The sequence below is a fragment of the Aquarana catesbeiana genome, linkage group LG06 (assembly GCF_042186555.1).
Source record: "Aquarana catesbeiana isolate 2022-GZ linkage group LG06, ASM4218655v1, whole genome shotgun sequence".
Lineage (NCBI taxonomy): Eukaryota > Metazoa > Chordata > Amphibia > Anura > Ranidae > Aquarana > Aquarana catesbeiana.
In genome coordinates, this window is record NC_133329.1 from 243,777,428 (window position 1) to 243,802,196 (window position 24,769).

General features: G+C 40.9%; 1 protein-coding gene across 1 annotated transcript in view; it reads right to left on the reverse strand.

The window, feature by feature from the left end:
- Positions 1-4,943: 4,943 nt before the first annotated feature.
- The window catches only part of WIPI2 (WD repeat domain, phosphoinositide interacting 2), an 80,118-nt gene continuing 60,292 nt past the window's right edge, over positions 4,944-24,769 (reverse strand). The window contains exons 9-12 of the mRNA XM_073633110.1: positions 20,302-20,466; positions 16,530-16,637; positions 12,824-12,951; positions 4,944-5,462 (exon numbers count right to left, since the gene is read on the reverse strand). Of these exons, the coding sequence (XP_073489211.1) occupies positions 5,350-5,462; positions 12,824-12,951; positions 16,530-16,637; positions 20,302-20,466 (514 nt within the window). The 3' untranslated portion in view covers positions 4,944-5,349. The remainder of the gene's footprint in view (positions 5,463-12,823; positions 12,952-16,529; positions 16,638-20,301; positions 20,467-24,769) is intronic.

The following is a 24,769-nucleotide window of genomic DNA, read 5'->3' on the forward strand; positions in this document are numbered from 1 at the left end:
CTGGCACCCCTAAAGTCTGAAGCACTGTAAGGCTTTATGTACACAGGACGTTTTTACAACCTCTCCTGAACGACTTAACTTGACAGATAGTAACCCACGTTTAAAATGTCCGTTTTGCCACATTTACATGCCGTGTTTAGCCACGTTTGCGTTTAAGAAAAAAAACAGTTTTATTCCCCCCAAAATAGCCAAAAATGAGAAACGCCTGTAAACGAAAGGCGACTAAATGTGAGTTACCACATTTAGCGCTTGAAATGCCCCTAAACTCAGCATCTGAACTCATTTTTTTGCTTTCCAAAAAAGGCCCTTAAACTCAACTGCCTAAAAACAACATTAAACGAACCTGTGTACATGTACACATAAGATAACATTGGATGAGTTCAGGGGCAGCTGAAAAAAGCAGCCTACTGCCTCTGAACGTCCGTTTACCAGCAGCGTACATGAGGCCTAAACAGGCCCTTTGTTTAGAAGGTTTAGAGACCCCTGCTGTAAGGTAACAATTTCTTTAAATGTGGAACAGACAGACTGGTAATAATTAAAGTTTTGGCAAAAAAAAAAAAATTAAAGCATACAGCAATTAAAACAGGATTTTAACTTCCTCCAATATCCTTTTCTTGTAACGTATTAAAGGGACACAGGGTCAGAAGAAATATTGGGACACTTGGTTATACAGCCACCTATTGATGAATTGGACACTGGCAACAAAAAAATTGTTGCACAGGCAGTATAAACACTTCCAATGCCTTCATGCTTCAGTTTTGTGCAAAAGCAGTGATAGGAGTGATGGGACAGAGGGCTGGGACCTGTGTTCGTTACTGAACTCCAAGAAAAGTATTTCACGTCATGTCAAAAATCCTGTATCTTAATTGTTCTTTACAAAGATGAGGCTTCCAACTCAAACTCAAGATGATGGCAAAGAGAAAAAGGCAGTATCGCCTTGAAATTCACAGCATTCCCTTGATGCCTCCTGGTGTCTGACCTCACCAACTTGGTTCCCACATTGTCAGAGGAGCTTTGATGCTTCCTGGTTGACTGAGTCAGTGCTGCTAGCTGCATATGGTAAACTGGATTCCCTGCATCTGTGATACTGTGATTCAAGCAGACCATCAGAATGAGATAATATTGACAGGGAGGCAATTGTTCTGCTGATGCACAAGAGTTGCCAATTGTCTTTTTATTTAATAAACATATGTTTACTACACTTCGATTGCACCCTCTGCTGTCTGTTAACTACCAAATAGAAATAGCCAGCTTGTGAGTGAGGGCAGACAAAGGGATGGCTCTGATAAATTTATAGGACGTTTCGGAAGAACTGACAGAACAAGGCTGAGGTCCCATGCAGTCAAAGGTGGACAAACAGATGGAACTATGTTAACCAACCCCATCAGAGGCTTTTACCAACGACTAAAAGGCAAGCAGTCCTTGAAATAGAATTGCTAGAGCTAAGATCTGACTCTTGATAGTACTCAAAGCAAACCTTTGATCCAGACCAGACTAGAGAAAATAAGAATGTGTCCGATGGCAGACCTTGTGAAATGTGAATTTCCTACCTTTAAATAGCGTAGGAATATTAGATTCATAATAAATTCCTACTCCTTAGTAACTGAGCTTGCAACACACATGGTGTCACAGTGCTGCCCTCCCAGCTCTGCCCCACATGGGATTCACCAGATAGCACATTCCCAGGCAATTTGTAAAGCACAAGCGTCCTCCAACTGACAATCGCATTTCAGACAGCCTTTGCCCTTTCAGTAGGCATACTCAAAAGTTGTCTTCATTAATAGGCTTACATCAGTGCGTGTAGAACAGCCCTAGACCTTTAAAGCACTTTGTGGCTAATATAGGTCACAAAGTGCCTTGAAAGCAGCAACAGCAGAGTCGAGTGCCCTAGGGTGACATTATAGCCTGGTATTGCATCTTGATGGTGGGTTCCAGATATGTCCACCAAAGTAGTGCCGCAATCTGGAAATCTGCAAAGTGAGCTCTCTTGGCTCTGCAGTGAACAAAAAAACTTGGGAGAAAATGTCTTGATAAAAATGAAAAAGATAGCAATAGCCTTTTCTTTGGAGAAAAAAAAACAAAACACACACGACATTCATTCTTCAAGAACACTACCAAAAACTGAAGCATATCATGGGAGTGGTAAAAGGTTAATACTGCCTGTTCAACTATTTTTGTTGGTGCCAATGTCCAATTCTGTTGTATCAGGCAGCAAAAAAAAGTGTGCCAGAATTCCTCTGATGCTGTGTCCCTAGTAAACAATTAAGAAAATCAAATTATAAGACTGTAGGGTCAGTCCAGCCAGTAAACTTTTAGTCAACAGGTAGACTAAATGGAGAGTCAGCTCTCTGCTTCTTACATGTCCAGGATACTCAAATACTGAGATCTCTCCATAATTCTTGTCCAGCCGTGAGTTTTGGATGTTCTAGCACCGCATGCTAAAATTCTTATTATAATATAACGTGTAATAAAAGATCTAAAAAGAAAATGGAGAACCCCTGGTAAGGGCTTGTGTAGATAGACGTTCATGTCATGCCTTTTCCTATTCAAACATAGTGCTTTCAAGCAAAACTTTTTTTTGTCCCATTGCAGAGATTTCCCATCAGTTCCTGTCCCATAGCCAAATAGGCAGCGAGAGCAAATCCCTGCAAATTGAGGGAATTCCTTGGGGACCACCCAGTTCACCAAAACCAGTGTCCCCATTGGAAGACTACCCTCCATTACTTTTCTGGGGACAACCCAAAATTTTGGATTTTCAGTTACTTTAATGTTCAATGACAATGGTAAACAGGACAGTGAGAGTGAGAATCTCCTTAACCGCTTGCTGACCGCCTCAAGCAGATATACTGCGGCAGAAGGGCACGTACAGGCAGAATCACGTACCTGTACGTTCCCCTTTAAGAGGCGGCCAGCGGGCACGCGCCCGCGGCAAGCTCAGTGAGTCGGGTCGCGGGTCCCCCCGCGATCGCCTCACGGGGAGGAAGAACGGGGAGATGCTAACGTAAACAATCATCTCCCCATTCTGCCTAGTAACAGTGTCACTGTTCTCTGCTCCCTGTCATCGGAGCAGAGATCAATAACATGTCACACATAGCCCATCCCCCTTACAGTTAGAAACACGCCCCTAGGACACACTTAACCCCTACACTGCCACCTAGTGGTTAACCCCTTCACTGCCAGTGTAATTTACACAGGAATCAATGCATTTGTATAGCACTGATTGCTGTATAAATGACAATGGTCCCAAAAATGTGTCACAAATGTCCGATGTATCTGCCATAATGTCGCAGTCACAATAAAAATCGCTGATCGCCGACATTTAAAAAAAAAATTTTATTAAAAAGAGCCATAAAACTATCCCCTATTTTGTAAACGCTATAACTTTTGTGCAAACAGATCAATAATCGCTTATTGCGATTTTTTTTTTACCAAAAATATGTAAAAGAATATGTATCGGCCTAAACTGAGGAAAAAAATAGTTTTTTTATATATTTTTGGGGGATATTTATTATAGCAAAAAGTAAAAAATAATGCGTTTTTTTTTTCAAAATCATCGCTCTTTTTTTTGTTTATAGCGCAAAAAATAAAAAGCACAGGGGTGATCAAATACCACCAAAAGAAAGCTCTATTTGTGGGAAAAAAAGGACTTTAATTTTGTTTGGGAGCCACGTCGCACGACCGCGCAAGTGTCAGTTAAGGCGACGCAGTGCCGAATCGCAAAAAGTGCTCTGGTCAGGAAGGGGGTAAATTCTTCCGGGGCTGAAGTGGTTAATGGGGGGCACAGACAGTAATAAAAACTGGGGAACATTCAAATCTTTCTGTACTCTATCCACAACTAAAATAAAAAAAAAAAAAAAAAAATATTTTACCTTTAGTTATACTTAAAATGCAAAATTCAGCATTTGACAAAAAAAAAAAAAAAAAAAAGCTGCATTTGACCTGCTTTATCTGCAACCCAAATGCATTTCAATAGGCCTTGCTGCATCCAAAAACAAGTCAAGGAATGCAAAGCAGGTCAATAAAGCCTTTAAGCTGTCAGCTACACTACTCCAATAAAATTAATGGGAATCAGCTAACCTCCCTTTGTAGTGCTTTTCAAACATGCTTTAAATGTAGGAAAAGAACACCCATTTATACAAGTCACAGCAGGTGTACAGACCCAGGAATTCAAGCCCTGATAATTGTGACAACAAATTTAGTCCCTTAGAGATGTAAAAAAAAAAAAAAATACTGTTAGGCGGTTTAACTGTCCATCACCTACCAAAAACAGGAATATTCGTTTTGGGTGGACTGAGTATTTAATATTCATAATTCTGTGAAAGGCTATGTGCTTTCAAGACATGTATCATTCCCGAAATTGCAGGTGTGATTCACCTGATCATCACAGTAACAAGCAACAGTATACCAAAAATGGAGCATTTATTTTGATTTTGGAATACACACTCTAGCTAGCTTACTTTATAAAATGTGCACTGGAATGTCATGAGCAAACAAAATAATGCGTTTGGCAGTTTTATACAGAATGATTGATTATTTCCATTTGTGAACTAAATGTGTTAATGAGTGTATTTATTTCACATTACACTTGAAGCTGCACCACATCTTGATCTGAGCAAAAATCTTTCAGCAAATATTTGCACTGGCAAACTTCAGTTTCCTTTGGTTCCCTACTTTTAATGACACGGGTAAAGCAAAAGGACCTTGGAAAAAGAAAATGAATTAAAAAAATTGTTCTTAATAAACATAAATCTATAAATATCGCAAACATAACTGAAGAAGGTATCCTGTAGGCAAAAGACACATAGTAAAGATCTGAGAACATGAATTTTGTTAGGCATATAGCCTTACTATACAGCACTGCTTTGGTCAAATGATGGCTTCACAGATGACTATACAAGTTGTTTTGAGCAGAAATAACAGCAGAATAATGGATGAAGCAACTATTATATATTCACAGCTGATTAGCCTTTTTTACTTTAGCCAAGAAAAAAAAAATCATACATATATACACACAATATATTTTACACACATACAAGTTTTAAAAGTATTCAAAGATTAGTGTAGCAGTTTCTATTTGTCTAGACTCGGTTGGAAAACGGCAACATGCTAAGCAACAGAGTATATCCTAATTTGGCAATCAGACAACAGCTAAAATTGGACTGAAACTTAAGTGAAAATATCTGTATTACTTGCACTGTTAAAAAGAACCCAAATATATTCTGAAGAAATCAAAACTGCATCCGATACTTCCCTGACTCTTACAGATGTCCATAGCAGCAAACACAAGAGATTCCCATGGATTGGTCGCCTTGTTTTGTATCTACAATGGGAAACTGCTAGCACAAATATTCACTCTGTTCTCAAAACCATGGGGGGGGTCTCACTGTCTTCATCTAGCCGAAGAGCATGGGTGTCATCTTCCAGGTTTGTCCCACCCACAGCTCCAAGTTCATCAGAAAAGGCTGTACAGAGAAACAAAATGGATTACGTTTCAGATATTCATATGCAGACATTGCCTATTCTTTTTCTCAGCCCACTATGCGATGAAACAGCCTAAATAAGTTAACCTCTAAGGGCTTGTACAAACAAGTACAGGATGTTGAACTATACAGTTCATGCTCATTTTAACCACCTCAAGTCCACACACTTTCACCGCCTGCCAGTCTGGGCTTTCAGCAAGGTCATACTTAGAATGACAATTACTCAGTCATGCACCACTGTAGTACCCACATGAAATTTGTATAATTTGGAGGCAGCTAGAGCTTTCTTTTGGTGCTATTAAATCACCAATGGGTTTTTTACCTTCTGCTATAAAAAGGAAAAAAAGACCGAAAATTTTGAAAAAGAAAAAAAATTCTTAGTTTGTTTAAAATTTTGCAAATAAATTAAAAATTTAGGTCAAAATATATATTTGCAGAATATATTCTGCATTTCTTTGACTAAAATAACCCAAAATCAGTGTATATTTAGTTTGCGTGAAAGTTAGAGAGTCTACAATCTATGGTATATATATTTGAAAATTGATCAGTTGTGATATACTGACTGCCCATCTCATTTCTTGAGGCCCTAAAATGCCAAGACAGTACAAATACCCCCCTCCTTTGGGAAAGTATTTAGCAACAGGCATGGCAAGGTTTTTGAAGTTGTCATTTGTCACATTTTTTTTTTTCACATAGTTGTCATTTTAACTTATTTCTCACACACAGCATGGGCATATCACGTGATAATTATTCCACAACCTAGATGCATAGTGGGGCCCAAAATTCAGGGAGCACCTTAAGGAGCCTCAAATGAGTAAGTCTGGCACCCCTAAAACCCCTTTCACATGGAGCGGACTCTGTCAAGCAGATCCGCCTGCTCAGCCGGGATCTGTCTGCTGATCCCCACTGAGCAGGTAAATGATAGGTCCGTGTCCTTCTCTGCTGATGCAGAGCGGACACAGAAACAGCCCGCTGTTCTCTCTGCGGAAGTCGGAGGGAAACGGACCGCCTGTGCATTTCCATCGGATACCATCTGATCCAATCTGCTAGATGGCTGGGGAATGGAATCCCATCCGTCTGTTTTTAGCGGACTGGACTGGATCAGATGCAGGCGGGTGTAAACAGACACACGTCAATTTACATCAGCCTCTCTATAGAGAACAATGGGTAGTCCAATTATGCCCATCTGAAAAACGGACAAGCAGATCCGATCGGTGTGCTTGTGTGAAAGGGGTCTAAGGCCTTGTTCACACAGGGCATACATGGCGTACCTTTACATGGACACACAGGTGTTCCATGCATCTCTGTGCAGGCAGTCCCATTGATGTCATTAGGGATGTAGCAACTGCACGAACAGAGCCGTTGCTCCCAATTTTACATCCATGTAGGTCCACGTGCATGTCCCTGAGCTCACACTGTCTGCATTCAGGGTCGTGTACCCACACCCACACGGATGTCAGATTGGAAACAGCAGCTATGCCTGTGCAGCCGTTGCATCCCAATTGACATAAATGGGGATGCACGGAACACCTGTGCATCCCTGTGCGGGTAAACATGGCCCTCCATGGGCGTACACTTTAGTATGCCACATGTGACTGATGCTTTAGTACTAATTTAGCAGGAATTTTGTAAGTTACGTTGTGTTTATGTGCAATATTAATGATTTTAGTGTATTTTTTGGTGAAAATAGCGATATGACGAACATTTGCGCAATTATTGCGGGGCTCAAAAAATCTGTAGCATTTTTTTTTTATTCTACAGGTCATGTGCTTTTAGAAAATGTCTAGTTTGAGGGGTCTTTTCAAATTCTGACAGCTGTAAGTGAAAAATGGTAACAAAACTGTAAATTGTTAATTACAGTTTTGCGCGCCTTCAGTTTTCACCATTTCACAAAAATGTACAAATATTTGTTATTTATTAACTCAATAGAGTTTTAACTTTTCTATTTACTGGGAATTCAGCAGGAATATTGTACATTTTGCCATGTATGCATCCACCATTAAAGGGGGGGTTCCAGCCGCAATATTTTTTTTTTTAAAGTCAGCAGCTACAAACACTGTAGCTGCTGACATTTAATAAGGGCACTTGCCTGTCCAGCGAGTCCGCGATGTCGGCCCCCTGAGGCCGATCCGTCCATCGGATCGGCCGCCGGCGCCTTCATCTTAAAGTGAAACAGGCCCGTTTCCTACCGCGCATGCGCAAGTCGCGCGGCGCTTTGTGAATGGCCTTGTGGTTTTCTGGGACACACACAGTTCCCAGAAGGCAACGGGGCCGCTAGCCGAAGAGGAAGTGCCGCGGAAGAGGCAGATTAGGAAGGCTGCCTAGCAACAAGGGTTTCAGGTAAGTTAATTTTTTTTTTTTTCCACGTTTTTTTTTTTTTACATTTTTTTAAGATTTTTGATGCAATTTTTTTTTTTTTTTTGGGTGGCCCTCCACTTTAATGATTTTAATGTATTTTTAATGAAAATATTGGTTTGATAAACATTTGCGCAAATACCGCGGGGTCTAAAAAAAAAAAAAAAATCAATCAGTAGCACCTTCTTATTCTAGAGATCATATGCTTTCAGAAAATATATGGTTTTGGGGGTCTTTCACAAATTCTGAAAGCTGTAAGGGAAAAATGAAAACCTTCAGATTTTTTGAGAAATTTGGATATTTACATTTTTGCGTACATTCGATTTTCACCATTTTCTCAAAAAGGTGCAAAAGTAAAAATTAAAATTTTTTATTTATTAACTCCATACAGGTTAAGCTTTTATATCTAGTAGGGATTTAGCAGGAATTTTGAGAAATTAGCTGCGTTTTTATCTGCTAATAATGGTTTAAGGGTATTTTTTGCGAATATCTTGGTTTGATAAACATTTGTGCAAATACCGCAGGGGTCTAAAAAAATCAGTAGCACCTTCTTTTTATTTTAGAGGTCATATGCTTTCAGAAAATATATGGTTTTGGTGGTCTTTTACAAATTCTGAAAGCTGTAAGGGAAAAATGCGTCTTTTCAATTTTCCCCATTTCACAAAAAAGGCACAATTTAAAAAAAAGTTACAAATATTTGTTAACTCAATACAGGCTAAGCTTTTATATTTAGTAGGGATTTTGTAACATTTGCTGTGTTTTTATCTGCTAATAATATTTTTAGTGTATTTTTTGCAAATATATTGGTTTGATAAACATTTGCGCAAATACCGCGGGGGTAAAAAAAAAAATAAAAAAATTAAAAAAAAAAAAAATCGGTAGCACCTTTTTATTCTACTGATTATGTGCTTTCAGAAAATATATGGTTTGGGGATCTTTTACAAACTCTAAAAGCTATAAGTGAAAAATAAATAAGCAAAAGAAAAACTAAAAATGGTCTGGCCACCTGAGTGTACAAAATGAAGCACATTGCCTGGCAGCGAACGGGTTAAGCCAGAGATCAAAGTTCCATGTTCTTAGATCAAGGAGGTTAGCAAAATGAGCTAGACTGAAGAAAATGCATCCAACCTCCTACGACAACAGCAAAAGAACTGAGGCATGCTGGCAGTAGGAGGGGTTATCCAGGGTTGGCCCACATTTTTTTTCGTTTGCCAGCGTCAAGTCCTCCTGCAGATGTCTGTATAATCCGACAGTATTCTTATGCCACTCAATGGATGAGAAATAAACCTGGGCAGCACCAGTGTTTCAAGTGGTATTAAACACAAACAACAATTTCATATATTGCAGTCCCTAAAAGTGGTTTCATTATATATATTTTTTTTCTCCACCTGATGATCCAGGCCAGTAACACACTGGAGCAACAGAGGCACCTTTAGACAGCAGGTCTCTGCAGTCTAAAGCCAAAAAATAATTTAGGAAGTTACTTTTTTTTTTTTTTTTTTTAACCTTTTGAGAGAAGGCTCAGTTCACACTAGCCCGACTCCAAAGTCACGCAACTTTCAGTGCAACTTTGGAGTCAGACTTTGACCTTTTACACTCTGTGGCATTGAAGTCATATCAAAGTCGGACCAAAGTAGTGCAGGAACCTTTTCTAAAGTCAGACAGACTTGTGTAGTATCAGTTAAGACAGCTCTCATAGGGAAACGTTGAATTTCACAGGTCATCCGACTTCGGTCACCCCTGAATATTCGCCCGACTCTGTGTCCCATGATGTACTCAAAGAAAAGGATTTTACAGTATGGACATAAAAATCTTATTTTCTTTTTCATACATCATGGGACACAGTCTCAGACTAATATTCATTACCTGCTGGGACGTCCCAGAGCAATAGCCTTTAGGAGAGGGTGACACCCTGCCAAACAATAGCCATCAGAACTTATACGGCAGCCCCCAGTACACTGCGGCCGAAAGCCGAATCCTCGGCTGCTCAAACATCCACTTGATAAAATTTTGTGAATGTATGCACTGAAGACCAGGTAGCAGCCTTACAAATCTGAGTCACAGATACCGGATGGCGAAAAGCCCTGGAGGTTCCTACACCCCTGGTAAAATGAGCGCTCACCCTAAAAGGGAGGAGCTTTATGTTTCAGATCGTAGGCCTGAATGACCAATTGACAAACCCAATTGGCAATGGAAGCTGCCTGCCCCTTCTTGGGTCCTTTTGGTTATAAAAAAAAAAAAAAAAAAAAGTCTGATCCTCGGATCTCCGCAGATCTAGACAGATAAACCTTGACTGCCCAGACAACATCCAAAGAATGCAGTCATCTCTCGTCTGCCAAATGAGGCTGAGAGGAAAAAAGGCAAAATAACGTCCCGATTAAAATGAAAGGCCGACACCACCTTTGGCAAAATGGATGGAACATGCCGTAACACGATTGTCATGGCGAAGAATCAAGTACAGTTTCCTGCATGAAAGGGCCGCCAACTCCGACACCCTTCTAGCCGAGGTGATAGCCATCAGGAAGGCTAGCAAGTTCAAGTCCCAAGGACACACAGGTGACCTAATGGGGTGAAGCAAGCGAGTTGCCCCTTGCACAAAGGTTCGGATCAGTGAATGGGAGGCTAAAGGCTTTTGGAAGAATACTGATAGATCCGAAACCTGACCTCTGTAATCAAAGCCAATTTGATTTCCACAGCTGACTGTAGAAAAGAAAATTCTCCCAATCACATATTTCCGAGGATGCCATTTTCTGGCTTCACATCAAGCAATATAAAGTCTTCCAGACCTTATGATAAATCTTCCTAGTGACAGCTTTTCTAGCATTCACTAGAGTAGACACCACTGGTCCCGAGATGCCACGGTCCTTTAACACCCTGGCTTCAATAGCTATGCCATCAAATTTAGAGACTGCAAATTGAGGTGGAATATAGGACCTTGAGACAGTAGATTGGGGTGACGTGGAAGCGTCCATGGCCCGTCTATCATCAGTCTCACAATCTCCGGGAACCAGGGCCTTCTGGGCCAGGCTGGTGCCACCAGAATGACTGGAACCCCCTCTCTCTGAATCCTGCACAACAAATGTGTAAGGTGAGGGATCGAAGGGAAAGCATAAACCAGGGAGTACTGGCTCCATGGAACTATCAGAGCATCTGCTCCAATTGCCAGAGGATCTCTTGTTCGAGACACAAACTGCTGTAGCTTGTTGTTGAACCTGGATGCCAGTAGGACGACCTCTGGCCATCCCCAACGTTGGCAAATTTCCTGGAACACCTCTGGGTGTAGGGACCATTCCCCCGATTATCTCAGCCGCAGATCTGCTGGTGGCTGAGATAATCTGCCTTCCAGTTCTCTACTCCCGGTATATGGACTGCCAATATCATTAGCACATGTCCCTCTGCCCAGGCTAGTATGAAGTTCACCTCCTTCGGAGCTGAACGACTCCTGGTACCGCCTTGGTGGTTTATGTAGGCCACTGCCGTGGCATTGTCAGACTGAACCCTGATTGGGCAGTCCTGAAGCTCCACCATCCAGGACCGCAGGGCCAGACATACTGCTCGGAATTCTAGGACATTGATGGGCAGGGTCTGATCTGTCCCTGACCATTTCCCTTGAGCTGTGAGCCCGACTAAGGTCGCTCCACAGCCTGAGAGACTGGCATCTGTAGTCAGTACTCCAAGTTACTGGGAGAAAGAATTTTCCCTTTCGCAGGTTCTGATCCTGCAACCAGTTTAGGCTTAAGCATGCCTGAGGAGATAATCCAGGGCTTTTCTTCCTCTGTTCCAAGCCAACAAGAGGTCTTGTTGTAGAGGCCTGGAATGGAACTGGGCATAGGGCACTGCCTCGGAGGATACCATCCTCCCTAGAAGACTCATACAGAGCCGAATATAGGCTTGTCTGGTGCCCCTTATCTGACGCACCTGATCCTTCAGGGCACAGATCCTTACGGGTGGCAAAAATACTCTTGCTTGAACCGTGTTTAGAATCAGCACAGCACTGCACAGCTTAAATAAGCTGGGTGTGCGCCGGAACGTTCTATGCGTGTGTGTGCACGCATATGCGCGCTCCCGGCGAGCGGGCATGACTATTCGCGTACGACGCAAATCTTCGTGCGCCCAGATAAAACAAACTGCTGAGCCCAGTGGCGCTCTTGCGAAAGCACGAGCACCATGGAGAACCACGATAGTGCGCCCTCATACAGGTAAAAAACAGCCAGACACAACCAAAAAAAGTACACTTTGCAAACACCCACAACTAGCCCAGAACTCCCCCATGGTCACCGCACACAGGAGTCCAGCCTTTAGCTAGCTTGACTGATTGTTACAATCACTGGGACACCCCACAATAATAAAATAAAGGGGTTTCACTTACCCGTCCAGGCGCAGGGCCACTTAGAAGCTAAGGGCCCAATCTTCACCCTTCAAGGACTGGGTACCCTTTCATGTTTAGGGTCCACTCCCTTGGACCTGTACAGCACCCTGAAGGAAATGCCTTAGCACTGCAGTGTCCAAGATTTCCACTCCGCAGGGTCCAGCGCCTGGAGGCTACATTACAGGCAAAACCTCCCATGATCTTGAGTCTTCTTTGCGAGGCTTGGGTACCATTTAGCTAAGCATAAAAGCCTGTGTCAAATGGATCTGATAGGTCAATCCCTTGACTCATTTTTAGAACCGTTTGTTAGACTAGAGACCTGGAGCTCAGAGAGCTCAAACAAACTGTGCCATCCACCTTGCAGACACTGGTGAAAAACTAAAGTACTTCCTGTATGGGAGGGGTTATATAGGGGATCACTTCCTGTCTAAAGACCTTTGGTCTACCAGTGTCCATTCACCTAATGGAGTATAACCCAGCAGGTAATGAATATTAGCCTGGCTCTGTTTCCCTTGGTGTATACAAAAGAAAGGTTTGTTTTTGAGTTTAATATGACTAAGTAAAATGGCCAATAAACAAATTGCAGCTTTTACAACAGTCGTGTAAAATGATGTCTTACCATGATTTGTTGGTGATGTAGAATATGTATCTTTTGTTGCTGCACCACTGTAGTTCTTGGATACTAATGGTCTTTCATGTGATGCCGGCTCTAGAATTTCATTGCCAGGCTCCATACTGCCATCCAACCTGAGCAAAATGCAAACATAATTACCAATCACTTCTTCTTACTAAAAGGAAGAGTGCAAATAAACTGCCTAATATAGAGCTTTCCAAGGATTAGTACAAAAGGTTATCTTTTCTGTTAATTATTTACACGTTTTAAAAAGGAGGAATCGACTTCCCTTTATAACCTTTTTTTAAATAGTAATTTCTTCTCACATCAATTATTAACAAAAAACAAACAAACAGTTGAACCTACAATATAACAACAACAACTAAATCTAGGGTAATTATCTAAACCAGAGAACACAAATGTAATATACTGCAGCTTATCAGTCCTTAGATGTGGTGGCCGCACTCATTGTTTTCTTTCAGGCATTTTTATCTCCCCCCCCACCTGGTGATCCTGCCAGCATCACACCACCTGCCCTAAACACATGTCTGAAGAATAAAAGTATGCTAGAGCTACAGAATCTCTCTCCTCCAGAATATAAGGAAGAAGAGTTCTGTAGTCCACAGAGGTAACAATAAGATTGGGTGTAGTGCACAGGTCAGCAGTGGGTTTCCTTTAGGATCATCAGGTAATTTTTGCACTTAACAGATCTGAATATATCATTGAATGCATTTTGTTAAGACGAATGAGTAGTACACACAATCAGAAAATCAGATGACAAAAATCGCTTTCAGATCGATCGTACGATAATCTGATCGTTTGTACACAGCTTTCGATAGATGATCACGACAGTTCATCCAACATCCGAAAGAACCAGCATGAAAATTCATCTTGTACGTTACCAGATCATACGATTTTCGTTTAATCAGTACAGTATTCGCTCAAAAAAAAAAAAAAAAAAACCAGACGATCAAGACCACACATGCTCGGAAACAAAAGAATACATTACAAAACTTCCCAAGTTGTATTCTGTTGTACGAGAATTTTCGTAACTTTAGTAACCTCTTCATCTTCGATATGAGACTAGGATGCAACAAAAAATGGACGATCATTCGTCCGATAATCTCATGTATATGAGGCATAAAGGAGAGCACATAAGAAAGGTTCACAGTCAGGGTTTACATACCTGTTAAGCTAAAACATAAAAGCATTACATGGCACAGATTATGGTCTGTAAATTTGGAATCTACTGCTTTGCCCAACACATTTTCTTAGGACAGCAGTAGATTTTCCAAAGTCACAAATGTCACTCTCCAGTGACTAATAAGGGGTCTGACAAGTATCACAGACAAGCACATGGAAAAAATAATGCTAATAATCACAAAACAGTCAACTCATGCTATGGTAGGCTCGTGACGCTTGCCGTGTTAAAGCCAAGACCATAAATAAATGGAAGAGGAAATGTTTTTGTCACCTGTGACAACAATCCACGGTCTTGTTTTAAAAAAAAAAAAAAATCTATTTTTTTTTTCTTTTTTAAACTACTGAGATGTTCAAAAGAGGATTTAATAAACCTATGGTAAAGTGTTAGAATGTAAACTATTTTCTTGTCCTGTCCCAATTTCTTGCCTACCAGATCCCTTACCATTACTCAATTTTCATAACAAGTGTCCTTTCCTGCGTAAGGAAACAATTCACCGAATAGTGCAGTGCTCCTAGCCTCAAATCTTCAATGCTCGTGAAAACACGTGAAAATAAGCTTAGTTCAATAAAAAAAATGTGCAGGGTGATACACTGTGTATTAAAGTATCTCCCACTGTGAAATTTTCTTCATCATAAAATAAAAAAAAATAAAAAAAATGCAGAACATCAATATTAAAAGACAGGTAAAATCAATTAAAATATACAATGTACTCATCAATTTAAATCTGTGAAAGAAATATCAATAATTATCAGTCACCAAGGTGAAAATGACAAATTACCAGACGTTCTAAAAACGTGTCTATCACCATCAAATCTAATTTCAATTATTCACTTCATAAGACAGCCGCCACCGGATCAGTCCTCCACCAGCACCCGTGTGCTCAAAAAATGGAAGCCTGCCCTCACAAATGGACCTTTTGTATTATAGGAGGTCAAACACATCCTTTGTGTGTTATATCAGCTCTCAGGTTTTGTACCACTTTAAATGGAGGGTCATCCAGTTTATGCCTCAAACTCTGCTCTCCACTTCCAGCACAAACCATATACCTATCATTGGTTGAAGCTTGTCACATGTGTTTCAACAGCCCTGGCACAAGCTACAGGTACCCGTTTAGATTGGTGGTATAAGGAAGTCACATGACGCTTATGGATAGCTTAGCTGAGAGGATTTGATTACCTTTCCTTCATAAAACCTGCACTGAGAGAACACCATGGGCTTTCATGCTTGACATCTTTTGAAAAGGCTCATTGCTGACAGTATCCAGCTTTAATCATTTTTGGAACAAGTATGTAGATCAGAAGAGTCAGTAATCAGAAAACAGATCTGAATAATTGAATTACAGACCCAGAACAAGCAAGCAGCAAGAGAAGTCAAATTGACCTCCTGACCTACATAGTTGTTCTGTGTCACCATCACTAAGACGTATGCATTTAGACCCCTTTCACACCGAGCCACCTACGGCGTGAGCGGTAAAGCGGCGCTATTTTTAGCACCGCTTCACCGTCGTTTTAGCTGCGCTATTCAGCCGCTAGCGGGGGCTGTTTTAACCCCCCCGCTAGCGGCCGAAAATGGGTTAAATCCACCCCCAAAATGCCCCTCGGGCTTTTACACTGGAGTGAATGGAGCAGCTGTTTTAGGGCGGTTTGCAGGCGCTATTTTTAACGCTATAAGGCCTGCAAAACGCTCCAGTGTGAAAGGGGTCTAAACCTCACTGCCAGTTTCTTTTAACTGAAACGTTAAACCTCTATTTCTCCTTTAATTTCACATACCCTGGTCAAAATCGCAAAGCAACAGATTTAAATAACTGCCACCCACTTTTACTGCCTATACCCACCCTTCCCTTTGCTTCTGAGCTATTCTCATTAGTTGGTCTGTGCGAAGAAAAGAGGCAGGCCAGGCACCAATTTCAGGAAGTAGCCTGTATACAATAGTTTATAGGTGGGTAGGGCCTACTATAAACTTCTGGGGGCAGTTCAATAGACTACAGGTTACTTTACCCTTTCCCTGACCAGAGATCATAGATATTTATATGCCTAAGCTAACTAATATTTTTATTATAGATTGACAAATGCACACAGATGCAAAGATGGTTTTCAATTTTTTAATGAATTTTAAAATATTTTTAAATACTGTAATTGTATATGACAGGTACAGTATTAAACAGGGAAAAACTAAGTTCAGGCTGCAGTGTTATCTGCAGGCATATTTTGTCAACTCTAGCCTGCATGCGAATGCTACATCATATGCCAACAGTGTTCAGGAATCACTCCGATCCTGGTTCCTGATACCAAGTACAGATCAGAGCTGTTAAATGCAGCTAGAATTGGGAGCCACCAGCTGCTCAAATCATTAGTGGTTTACTCTGGAAAGGGGGACAATAAAATCAATAACGCAGCATGAGATAATATGGTGGAAATCGTTAGAGATCGTTAGCTGAAAGAGGTTAATAGCAGCAATTAAGTGTTCACAGCTTTGTAATATTCTATTTTGTAAGACTTTTTTTCTCACCTGTGTTGTTTCATTAGAGTGCACTCGCCGCCCTCCTGTGGGTCCAGATTATAAATGTAAAGGTAACCATCTGCTGCAGCAACAAGTAAACGAGGAATCTTTTGAATCCTAAATGTGAACATTTTAATATACGTTAACAAAATCTAAATAAATCAGTGTCATTACGATAAAGGTTGTTGCACGTCTCCCATGGTCCCCACAGGCAAAACATCTAGGGATTTGGACAAAAATTACGTGTTTCACAGCATTTACCACCTGATTATTTTAAAGTCACAAGCCATAAAAGGATTTCTGTATAGCCTTGCCGTTAATGCAGTGCAAGAAAGCATGCATAACAAATACCAACACAGAATAGAAAACCTGAAGGAGGAGCTTTTATAGTCTAAGCAACTTAGCTGGGGTCATCTCATGTGAGTTTTACCAGCCAGTTTTTTGCTAGGAAAAGCCTGCATATCTAAAGGGCTACTGAAATGCCTTACTTGGTGTAAAGTCACAGCTGCAAGACTACCAGATGCTTAGAAAGGTAGATCTAAACAGATACCCTTGAGCACAGATCTCAAAAGACAGAAAATAGTGAAAATTGAATGTTAGCAAACGTGCTCCATTTAAAAAGTTTAAATGATCAGGTTTCTTCTCCAAATTAAAATGGCAACAGCTAACCTGTAATAGAAAAGGATGAATACTCTGCAATGGGCAGTCACTACAGGGCTCAGTGTCCGGCAGGTGTAGCCAAGGCATCCGGCAGGGTACACACTATCCGATACACCCAATAGTGTTGGATAGCAGTGCTACTAGCTCTTTAGAAGACATAAGAATCGACTTGCCTCTTGCTTGCTGGAGAGGCAAGTATTCCTCCTCCTTTAAGAGGTTGCAGCTGCTGGCATTTGTTTAGAGAAGAAATTGGGTCACTTTAAAAATAATTTCTAGCCAAAACGGTGTCCCTACTGGTGAAATTAACTCTTTACATTTGTGAAGTTTTTGTCTGGAGAAAAATATGGGGAAACCTCTACAGCAGGCTTCCTTACTACAGGCACTTCCTCCTTCTCGTGTGTGAAGCTTCAGGCTAGAAGCACCCTGCGTCTTCAAGTGATAACGTTTGCCGTGGTATCGCGCGCTGACTAGTTTCGTCAGGAAGACTTTTTCAAAGTCTTTTTCAAAGTCTTCCTGACGAAACTAGTCAGAGCACGATACCACGGCAACCGTTATCACGTGAGGACGCAGGGTGCTTCTAGCCTGAAGCTTCACACACGAGAAGGAGGAAGTGCGGATCAGCTGTGCCTGGTTGACACGCAGTGCGCTCCAAGCTTGTAGTTGTATACTAGTGGAATGAAGGACTGATCAGCTGTGAGTGTGTATCATCTATCCAGTCTGCAACCAGTACCCTTGTGCTTTGAGAGAAGCAGTTTGAGTTATCCACTATTACCAACCAACTGAAAGCTAGAAGGCTATCCTTTGTAAGGAACTGCGCCCACTAATTTTTACAGTGTATTTACTTTATTCGTTTTTTTCGCTTATTTGTGACTTACAATAAATTATCAAAACGGTACTGGACTATTCGGGGTCTCTTTTTTTCATGTGGACATTGTTGCCGTTATCTGATTATCAACCCTGGAGGACTTCGGGAGTAACCAGAGAGAGGATTTGATCCAAGGCTTGTTAACCTCCTGGCTCCGGTGAGTTTGAACCCCTACGGGGTGTGTGCAGCACAAGGTGTCCCAATAGATGGTGAAAGGTGCACTCATCAAATCTACTATTCATATAAGGGAATCCAGACCGAGCTCCAACCGCTGTGTCTTTGTTGGAATTTGCCTGCCTGCATGTGTTTTGCTTGCATTTACAAAGACTTTGTTTTATCAGTCAGCATTGAGGACTGAAAATAGCGCTGCTTTGATGGGTTAATTGCAGTTTCATATAGTACATTCATTCATCCATATTTTTATTTCTTTTTGTATTAAGTGGCTGCTGAGAGATATCTCACTCAGAATATGGTGACATCAGGTTAAATACACCCATTAGATTTTAGTCGACTAAAATTAGTTTTAAATGACTAAAATGTCCTGAAGATTTAGTCGACTAAATACGACTTAAACTAAAAAAACAATTGCAGAAGACTAAAATGTGACCAAAACTAAAATGCCATTTTAGTCCTAATACCGCATACACACGGTCGGATTTTTCAGCTACAAAAGTCCGACAGCCCGTCTGACAGACTTTCTAAGGACCAGACTTGCCTACACACGATCACACAAAAGTCTGACGGATTCGTACGTGATGACGTACACCGGACTAAAATAAGGAAGTTGATAGCCAGAAGCCAATAGCTGCCCTAGCGTCGGTTTTTGTCCGTCGGACTAGCATACAGACGAGCGGATTTCTGGGTCTGACGTAAAGATTTGAAGCATGTTCCAAATCTAAAGTCCATCAGATTTGCGACTGGAAAAGTCTGCTGAAGGTCCGGTGAAGCCCACACGCGATCTGATTGTCCGCCGGATTTGGTCCGTCGGCGCCCGTCGGACAAGTCCGGTCGAAAAGTCAGACCGTGTGTACGCGGCATAAGACCAAGACTAAAACTAAATTGAAATTTGCTGCCAAAATTAACACTGGCTGCCAGTCATAACTGCAGGTAGCTGGTCACTTATGACTGGTGGTGTGCAGGGACAGCTTCCTGGCGGGATAGAGCAGGTGGATTCAAACACACGTCTGAGCTCACCCCTGCTCGTCACTAGAAAAAAAGAATAAGGTCATAATTGTCACCTACAGAAAGGCAACTGTAGGAGTAAAAACAATGTCTTAAAGTGTTACTAAACCTACAACAGTAAAATCAGTCTGTATATGCAGCATAGCATACTTGTTATACTCACTGTGGAACTTTAGGAGTTAATCCTCTGCATTGTGTAAACAGGCTTTTTTATCCTGTATGCATAGATCCTCCCCTCCTGCACTGTCTATCTGGGGAAGGTCAGCTAACACATGCAAGGTAGCCAGCCTGCACATGCTCAGTTGTGTCTTTTATGATGGAGAGGACATTTACTTGTTATCAGAGCTAGTCAGGCCACATGATATTGGCATCACACATGTGGACATGTATACAAGCTGCAGTGGAAATCTCCTACCTGAACTCTCAGCACTGGAGAAACTATGCAGTTTACCACTGACCATGGTATACAGATCATACAAAAAGGTATATAGTGGCAATATTTTAATGTAAAAAGAAGATTTATAAGCTGTGGGCACTGTGGGGGGGGGGGGAAACTATTTTCATATTACTGGGTTTAGTAACACTTTAAGTTTAAATCCTTTTTCTACTATGTGTCATCACAATTCCCTAAGAAAAGAGATCTCCTAATTTCCTATAACTTTCTTTAGGGGATATAGAGAATTCACCTCTAAAGGGACAAAGAAGGCAACACAAACCTGACAGAGGTTTAAAACTTTACCTGCTCATTTCAAAACAGCTGGCAGGCTGGTTGATGACTACACTTTCTGTATCCCGTAGGATTACAGGTGGGGAAGTCGTGACTGACTGTGCTGACCTCTGGGTTGAGCGAGTCTGGACGTCATTTAACCTGGAAGTGTGACAGCAGCTACCAGATTAAGCGAGAATCCATCCTGGGGAGGTTGGGATTGCAGTAAATGCTGCATTTTGTTTTTATAGCAATTGAGCCAACTAATTTTTAAATCCTAAAGTTGGGCATTAAATCCCCATTCACAAAATTATTTTTCACAGGAGGTAGTGGGAAAAAAAAAACAAAAAAAAAAGATCTGAAATTACATTGCTAATGCACAGATGTTTTTGTGACCACAAAAAGGCAAACGAACAGTTGCAAAAGCTCTTCCTTGGTTAAACATTTCAGTTACTTGAGAGGGCAAGTAACTGGTGGAAGCCATGATAACTTTTCCAAAATAACCCGTCCAGGTGGTTGGCTCCTCGACAGGCCTAAAAAAAAAAAAACAAAAACAAAAAAAAAAAAGAAACACAATTATATAAGTATATACACACAAATATATATTTTTAAACATTTCTTTTCAATTCTAGCCTCTGTTTTATAGTACATCGGGTGATTCTACCAATACTCCCCCTCGGTTCATGTTTCATACTGATCACCCCAAGCACAGAAGCAGATCTTTGGCAGTGTGTTCAGTCTGCATCCCTGGAATCGATGCTGGGAGTTAAAAGGCACTATGCTGACTAACAGTCTCATGTACCCTCATTGTCAGTTGCATGCGAAGGTGTACCCTTCTCCTTGTTCATACAGAGCTGTACTTTTTTTTTTGCAGTACTTTACAAGAAACACCATCATTACAAGAAGATCAATACAAAGGCGGGAGGTGCTTCTATTCAAACTAGTGACAAATCACTACGGTGATATAAAAATCAGAAGACCTCCTTTACACTTGGTAACATCTGTGCTCATGAGTCCATCATAAGAAAATCACTAAACAAAAGTGGTGTTCATGGGCTATTGTCAATGAGAAAACCACTTTTCCTCCAAAATAATGTTGCCTATCAGAAGTTTGCCTATGACCACCTGAATTTTTGAGGCTACGTAAACAAATGTTTTAGGCCTCATGAAACAGTTTCATTTTCTGGTAAATAAAGAAAATCTGCATACTAAACTTAGAAACCTCACCCCAATGGTGTGGGGCAGCTTTACATCCTCACGATCTGCAGGGTTTTCAGTCACTGGGGGAATGAATAGTTGTATCAGGAAATATTACAGCAGTGTGCCTGATCTAAAACTCAGCAAAATGATTGAAAAATGCAGCAGATCACACACCCAGTGAGCTTGGAATGTGGGGCAGAAAATGTGCACAAGCAGGTTTCCCGAAACGTGTTCAGGTTCGGGAAACACTGATGTTTTAATACGATTTTAACCTGTTATGGACTGCCCCACACAGATATTGCCGCAGGGCGGCCCTCCTGCATGAGATCACTTACCTGTACGCAATTTTGTGCACTGGGTTTGGGGCACAAATGCCACCGGTGACACGCTCCCGCTGTGTTGGACACAGTAGGAGCAAATCTGGGACACACCAATCGTTCTCAGGAGAGGCAGAATGGCGGTCTGCCTATGTAAACAAGGCAGACCGCCGTTCTGTGAGAGGGGAAGATGGAGATCTTGTATTCCTGCCAAGCAGGAACATGGATCTCAGTCTTCCCCAAGTCAAAGCACCCCCCACACAGTTAGAAAGCATTCCCTTGGAGCACATATTATTCTTTGATTGCCCCTGATGTTAACCCCTTCCCTGGCAGTGTCATTAGTACAGTGACCGTGCATTTTTTTTTTTTTTTAGCACTGACCACTGTATTAGTGTCACTGGTCCCCAAAAAGTGTCACTTCGTGTCAGATTTTTCTGCTGCAATCCCCAAAAAAAAAAAAAAAAAAAAAAATCGCCGCTCGCTGCCATTACTACTAAATTATACATATATACACACACATATATACATACATATATATTTAAATATATTTAAAATTTCAATGGGTGGGCTACTTCCTTTTCTTTCTCTTTTGGATATCGAAGTACTGTCAAGATGGACTCCCAATCTTCCACCAATTAAATAAGAAAAAAAGTCGGGACACGAACTCCAATGCAATTCTTTATCTTGATTTTCAGAAATATGTACAAAACATGCAAGCCACTGTACAGTTGCGAGCGATACTGCTCTTCATCTGGCTTATCTGGCTGTGTGTAGTGTGTCTTTACAAACATCGTGTCTATATACCAATTCAAGGGTGTGTCCCACAGGTATATCCCATTTATCCAATCACCCAAAACACTAATTTCACATTAAGCAGTACGATCAGATTGAAACAACCCACATTACCGGTTTCTAGACATTTTAGGGACATAAGGATACTGATTTACATTTCATTGTGTTGGAGGTAGTATTTAAGGATAAAAGAGGGGGTGATCGCATTCTAAAGCTCAAGAAAAGGGAGGTTTGGTGGATTAATAGGCTACAATCCCTTCATCCCCACAGAATCAATAGGGACTATGATTTATATTTGTTCCTGTAAAGATGATTGGGATTGTATTATGTTTATTTCTCTCCCTTAGGTCCTATGGCAAAGATTTATTGGAACAAGAGATTTTTTCCCGAAGAGGATTATGTGGACATGGAAATGTTTGCTGTAACAATATTAAGATGATTTATATTTAGATACCGACAATTCGAATTCTTTGTGTAAATATATGTATATAGTGAATTTTTGGGTTGTCCAATTAGACACTGAAGTGGATTTAACTATAGACATGTGTAGGATCATGGGGTTAATGTGAAATTAGTGCTTTGGGTGATTGGATAAATGGGATATACCTGTGGGACACACCCTTGAATTGGTATATAGACACAATGTTTGTAAAGACACACTACACACAGCCAGATAAGCTTGATGAAGAGCAGTATCGCTCGCAACTGTACAGTGGCTTGCATGTTTTGTACATATTTCTGAAAATCAAGATAAAGAATTGCATTGGAGTTCGTGTCCCGACATAGATATATATATATATATATCTATATATCTATCTATATCTCTCTCCATATATGTATCCTATAGTTTGTAGATGATATAACTTTTGCGCAAATCAATTTTTGGGCTTGTCCCAAACTCGAGCAGTTCTGGAGGGAATTCTGCCTCATTGCCCAAAAATTTACAGATTGTCCATCATTGATGACCCTGCTTTATTTTTACGTCACACCTTCAATATTCCAGGGGAAAAAACAAAAAAAAAAAAAAAACAACGGCCATTCGCCATCTTGACGCTGTGAAAGCATGCATCCCTCTCCACTGGAAATCTACGCAGCCTCCGACCATAAGTCTATGGCTCAAAAAAGCTGAGGAAATAAAATGGAGGCTCTTATCCTCACGGAGCATCATCAACATGAACGCTACTCTAAAACATGGACATTATGAAATAAGTATGTCTTTTTTTGATGAGGGACAAGCCCTCATTGAAAGCGACACCGTAGACTAAATTTGTTCTAACACATTTATGGGCGACAGTGGTATTTTGATGACACAGACTCTGTGCTCTGTTGACAATGTGCTTTGTGAGTCTACATCCCTCCATTTCCCCTCCATTCCCTCATGCTCTTTATACCCCTGCTACTACCCTCCCCAACCTCCGTCCCTCCCTCTCCCCCCCCCCCCCCTCTTCTTCTGTGCTCTCTTTCCCTTTCATTTCTAGCTTGCTCCTATTTTTTTCAATTCCTGTTTTTTCTTTTTGTCACCGTATTCATGCGGTTCTCTAAGACCCCTCTCACACAGAAGGAAATTTTTCAGGTGCTTTAGCGCTAAAAATAGCGCCTGTAAAATGCCTCATCTGCAGTCCCTGCGCCATTAACCCTTTCCTCAGTCACAAGCTGGGGTTAAAAGCTCCCCGTTAGCAGCCGAATAGCACTGCTAAAACGCTGATTAAACTTGTAGCACTTTTCCGCTTATGTGGCCGCAATGTGAAAGGGCTTCAACTTATTCTCGGATTCAAGAAAATTGGAAATTGGTTTAGGCAGGTTCCATGAACTTGTCCTATGCAGCAATGTATTCTCCGGCAGGATTCTATTGCACTCTTGTGAAGGTATGATGTCATGCTTCATTGGTCCTCTAGCCAGGGATATGTGAATCAATGGGGACATTAAATGTGTATGTCTTTTTTCCTTTATTACAATCTCATATTTGAGACGGTCTACTGTTCTATACACCATTGTACTTCTCCAATGTGTTTTGATGCCATGGTTGGTGTCTTTTGACTAATAAATAAAAGATTTGAAAATAAAAAAACTGCAGAGATGATCAACCACCAAAAGATTTTATTTGGGTATAGCATCGCACGACCGTGCAATTGTCAGTTTAAGTAATGCAGTGTAATTTTGCAAAAAAATGGCCTGGTTACGAAGGGGGGTAAACCTTCCAGTGCTGAAATGGTTAATATACATGAAATGAACAACTAGCTACTAAATATTCAAGATCACACTTCTCCCAACTACCGGTGCATCTAAAAAAGTACATGGGATATCATTCACCTCTTTCTAAAAATTCTAGTTACAGTGCATCCGGAAAGTAGTCACAGTGCTTCACTTTTTCCACATTTTATGTTAGCCTTGTTCCAAAATTGATTAAATTCATTATTTTCCTCAAAATTCTACAAAACAATACCCCATAATGACAATGTGAAAGAAGTTTGTTTGAAATTTTTGAAAATGTAAAAAAAAATGTAATGTAAAAAAAAAAATCAAAATC